The sequence below is a fragment of the Acanthisitta chloris genome, unplaced genomic scaffold (genome assembly GCF_000695815.1).
Source record: "Acanthisitta chloris isolate BGI_N310 unplaced genomic scaffold, ASM69581v1 scaffold12757, whole genome shotgun sequence".
Taxonomy (NCBI): domain Eukaryota; kingdom Metazoa; phylum Chordata; class Aves; order Passeriformes; family Acanthisittidae; genus Acanthisitta; species Acanthisitta chloris.
Genome location: NW_008683326.1, coordinates 68095 through 73328, shown reverse-complemented (window position 1 = coordinate 73328; position 5234 = coordinate 68095). Strand labels below are relative to the sequence as shown.

Sequence of the window (5234 nt, the reverse complement as noted above, 5' to 3'; positions counted from 1 at the left end):
AGACAATTCATTGCACTTCGTCGTTTTAAAGGAAGGTGCCATCCTCCATCTCTTCTTTTTCAAGGCAGTAAAGCACTGCCCTAAAAAAAAAAAACACAGTTCAAAGGTTTTTTCAGTGTAACCAGGTAACTTCCAACTTTATTTAAAATATTTTCCCTTGCAGGTACTTTGTACTGAAGAATTTAAAAAAAAATAAAACTGTTTCTGAGGGCTTCAAAAGTGCAAAAAACTTCAAGGTATTTAACCACCTGGAGAACCAGTTAAGGCATATTTGCTTCCAGTCTCAGCCACTGTAATCCCTGTCTGATGTAGTGTACCAGGTCAGTCAGGCTACTGGTCAGTGCCAGAGCACACGTTGCTCTGCTGAGTTCAGCAAAAAAATCTGGAGAGAAAAAAAAGAAAAAAAAAAAGGAGAGAGAAAACATTTGGTTGGTTTCATACAACAGGGACGTCTGACAGGTGAAGGCAGCACGGAGCAACAGCACAAGGTCAGTTGGCAAGTCCTGTGGAACAGTGTTAATGCAGACAGACAGCTCAGCAGTGTTAGAGGGCTGGGAAGGGTAGCAGGAGCAGCAGGCAGAGCACTGGCACAAGCATTCACACACTGACCTGCTCCTCAAGCACTGGTTGTAAACGACTTCAAGACTCCGTGGTAGATGGGCAAAGGTTTGAGTGCTCACACCACAGTCCCTGCTTCAAGCTTTCCCCAGATTTTAAACAGGCCCAATGTGAGTGTTCTCCTGAGTGAAGCCCAGAAGCACACACAGCTGTTGTCAGACTGGTCACTTCATCCATCCTCAAACCTTGGAGACATTGTGACTTCTCAACTGAACAGGTTTAACAATTTGTGTAGCTTGCCAGGCTCTACAGCTCTGATTTGGACTGCTTATAGCTGAGCACATCAGGCAGATCTCACAGTCTTGCTATCCTGCCACTAGCTCCAGGCATCATGTTCCTCCTCCTGTCCAGGCAGGAGACAGCTCCTGCAGCACATCTGAACCTCCATAAGGTGCCAGCAGGCTGTAGGCCCTGCTCTGTGCTGGCAAATCATCTGTGCAGGTGACCATGAGTTACGGAAACTTCTCACACCTATTCCTTTACAGTCACCCTTCCAAGACATTCCTGCATGACCTGCCTTCCAGTGACACAAGCTCATCCCAGGCCCTCAGTCTCTCCAGCCTCAAACACGTTGCCAAATACCTGGCTGTTCTCAGTTCTGATTTTTTACACACAAAAATTCAACCTGGTGGTGAAAAATTTCTGCTTGGCTACGCAAGGAACCCTTCAGAAACAGAGTGCACAACACCTTCATTCTCATACTTGCCAATTCAGAAGCAGAGAATAGATTTCCCTTGTTCTCCTACTGTTGTTTACACAATGGCTATCCATGCCCTCCACAGGGAACAGAAGGGCTGTAAGTAGAGACAAGGACCCCAAAGCCTCTGTCCAAACAAGCAGAAGATAACCTGATCTGTGACCACAGCACTGTGTGAAAGCAGAGGGACTTCACATCCATGCCTGCAGCCTCAGCTTGTGCTTACTGGGGGAGATCAGCAGCCAGAAAACAACCTGTTGGTCCACACCCTGATGGTCCACAGTGCTGCTCTGAGTTACAGCAAGGAGTCAGGTCCTGGCTGTGGACCTGTCAGAAAGCACTTCAGCTCTGCACGAGTGACTTGGACATCAGTTACAACTAACTGCTTTCCACTAATTTAGGACTTCCCTGTTTAAAGTGTCTTGATAGCTGAATGCTCCTGCTCTTTCCTCCTCTTCTTATGCCTCATGAATTGCATAAAAGAATCAAGGATGTGGCCTTCTTTTTTGTGTGTTGTGTTCTCACTCTCTGTACCTCTTCACAGCTGTATTTATACTGAACATCAACAAGTTCTAGTTCTGAAAGTACTGGAACAAGTACTTTCAGAGTACCAAGCCTACATGAGCGTTTACTGGTCTCCTGCACAGATCCAGTCCCTTAGGAGTATTTACTACCCTAGTCATCATTCCCCCACATTGGAACCAACCACACAGACCAAGTTTTGAATTCAGCCTTGATTGAAGCAAGATTGTGCTCAGGCTGCAGTCCCACACAATTTCCTCCATGACTCACTCCTCTGACTTACTAGCAGCATCCACCACTGCTATGTGACAGTATTTTATCAGCCTTTTGAGGACAGAATCCAAAATACTACACATGAGCTGCTGCTGTGAGCTCAGAGGACAGCCAAGCACTAGGGAGTTACTTGATTCAAAGGGGACTTGCAAAGCCTTTTGCATTTCAGCAACTGCCTCATTAGTCTGAGGATTTCTACAGCCTTCCAACAGCTCAGCCAGGCACATCCTGTTGCTTTGCTTTGGCAAGTTTGCCAACAGACCATGGCAATGCATCCGTGTGCCCACAGGAGCTCACACAACTTTGTGTTTTGTGGAAAATGACACTGCAAAGGCCATGTGGGATGGCAGGTTCCAGGCTGAACTGCTCCCTCCCTGCAGCTTTGGCACATTCACCACTGCTTGCACCACAGGACAGCACAACCTTTTTACCAGCAAAACTGTAAAGTAAAGAAAGTAGCAGCAATTCTGGGAATTGCCACTGGCAAATACTGGGCATGTGCCCAGCAAGGACTCAAATTCAAGTGCTGCTCAGGTTCTCTGCTAGGCAGAGAAGCCAGCTTCACTGTTTTCGAGACAAAATGACCTGGAAGTTTGACAAAACAAATTAAAACACAAGGCTGCAGGCCAAAAAGATGTTTTTAAACAAAGTGTTTCAAGTCAGAAAAGCTCAGTACCACAAAAGGAAAAACAGAGAGGAACAAACCCTTATGCTTCTGTGATACCATGAAGCGAGCTGGCTGCTTTCCTGCACCTGATACCCTCAGCCCTGAGCTCTTAGACATTTGAGGCTGCCAAGACAACCTTTTAATTGGAACACTCATCAATATAGCACCATCAAGTATCTCTGCGAGGAACCTGCCAATATGTCATAGCTGTCTATTTCAACATGCTTAATGCTTTGATCTCTAGGTGTGCTGCTTGCTGCACAAGTGTTAGGAGTAAAGCAAGTACACATACACAACCACAACACACCAGAGAGAAAAGACAAAGGGTAAAAACTTACCCTTATTTTTTCTGGCCAGTGCATCAGCCTTTTCCCAGATTTCACATGCATGGAGGATATAGGAAGTGATGTTGACGTAGGAAGAGGTGACACTTGAGATATGACAGGAGACAGTGACTGCAGAGCCAGTGCTGTTGCCAGTGGTGCTGTGGCCAGCACCGTTGCTAGCATTTGATCCCGGCTGAGAACTCAGAGAACCAGCAGGAGAGGGTATTGAAGAAACAGGAGAAGGCAAGCCTGTGCTTCTGCAGCAGAAAAGAAACACCATCATGAATGTTTAACTCCAGAGTTAGAAGTCTTTCCACAATGCTGTGTGCAATCTGGTGTCATCCAGGCCTGCACTGTGGAGTGGAATGTTGAAAAGTGAGATGTGTTCAGCTACAGGACAAGGCCTTTGAGTGCAAGGCCAAGTTTTTGGAAGTGATTTGTGACTCTAAGGACTCCTCTCAACAGAAGAACATGCTGGACCAGGCATCAGAAAGGCCCTCCCTCCACCTTCCAAAAGCTACACCTACCCATGGAAGTCTTCAGATTATCCAAGTGTTTTTCAGCTAATGCCTTCCATTTCAGACATACAGAAGCTCCCCACCTACAGAGACTGGAGCTTTCCGACACCTACTCAAAACAGCCAGATCAGCCTACACACACTTATTTATAGACCCAGGGAAGCTAAATGTGGTCAGCCTGTGCCTTCCTGACACAGGCTGGCTGCATCATCACATCCCTTCACTCCCACCACTTCAACCAACCTAATTTTAGTCACTGGTACAACAGGGCTTCCACCACAAAATAAAACTGGAATCAGCATCACTACTAAAGACCAACCAACCCTCTCTCAGTTGCAGAGTTTGAAAGAGACAGATGTGGAACCTGGTAGCTGCCACATGCAATTACCACAGCACACAGAAAAGCCCTTTCTTACTCATTGTCATTAAAACACAGACTCATGACTGCATAAACATTTTTAAATCTTACCTTGCAACATCTGGAGAAGGTGCTTGTATTACTCTGAGATTACTCTGCAGCAAGGAACAAAAGTCTTGTTAGTTTTGGACTGTTCTGCTGACATAAGGAACTACTGCAGCCATCCAGCTGGTAGCTTATTAATACATGTACCCTACCTTGAAGTGCTCATTCAGGAGCCTGGAATACCTCATTGCAGTGTCCTTTTTGTAACCAAACATTGCCATGTGCAGGATGGACTGGCAGCGCATGCTGTGAACAGAAACACACCCGGGTGTCAGTGTTGGTGCTCTCTGCAGACTGCTCAGCACTCATCAGCCTTTTGGGAGGGAGGCAGGCATGCCTCAGCAGCTGTACTGAAAAGAAATCTCAAAATTTCTCCTTCTGCTCCTCTTAGAAAAAGACTTTGTGAAAAAAAACCACAAGGAAAGGAAGAAACAAGGAAGGGCCATGTCTGGTCTCTCACAGAAAGAGGCACCCAGACTTGCCAAAGTGCCAAAGGCTGAGTAAGCCCCTGCTCAGAAGTGCCTCAACTATGTTCAGCTACAGCTTCAGTTACACAGCTCAAACATGGGCAGCCACATCACATTCTTTCACCTTAGGTGAAAGCCCTGATGTGCTCTTGGGTTACCAGCAGATCAAATTTTAAAGCCTGTGCCTTCCACGTGTGGTCCCTTGTGATCTCCCAGCTCGCTTTAGAGATGTTTCAGTTCATTCTGGTTTCATACTGTTGTTTTTTTTCCTGGCATAACCTTAACTCCCATTTAACTCATTCCTTCACCCCTTAAAGTAGTGGGTCTTTCACTCTATCAAGTCTCAAAACAGAACACAAAGGAAGAAAACCAGTTACGCACCGTAACACGGCAAAGATTTTTCCATGTGAAGACACTGAGGAGTCTGCAAATGGTTTCAATGTCATAATGAATCTAAGGAAACAAAATAAACAGAGCCTTGTCAGCCATCAATGCACTCTGAAGCCCCACTGTTTCTGAAGAAACAGTGCATGCCTTTATCTCAATAAACTGCTCCAAAAGGCAGGAAATCTGCCCTGAGTTCTTAGTCCTGGCACCAAGTATTTTGTGTGCTCTTGAGCAGAGGACTGTGGCTCACAGTGCCTTCTTTTCCACACAGCAGGGACAGATGTGGCCCCTTATGT

General features: G+C 46.0%; 1 protein-coding gene across 1 annotated transcript in view; it reads right to left on the bottom strand.

Annotated features, from left to right (window-relative positions):
- Nucleotides 1–260: 260 nt before the first annotated feature.
- The window catches only part of AFF1 (AF4/FMR2 family, member 1), a gene marked incomplete at its 5' end in the record, with an annotated part of 44926 nt that continues 39952 nt past the window's right edge, over nt 261–5234 (bottom strand). Inside the window, 5 exons of the mRNA XM_009078900.1 lie at nt 261–382; nt 3116–3360; nt 4091–4134; nt 4237–4330; nt 4933–5004. Coding sequence (XP_009077148.1) covers nt 261–382; nt 3116–3360; nt 4091–4134; nt 4237–4330; nt 4933–5004 — 577 coding nt within the window. The remainder of the gene's footprint in view (nt 383–3115; nt 3361–4090; nt 4135–4236; nt 4331–4932; nt 5005–5234) is intronic.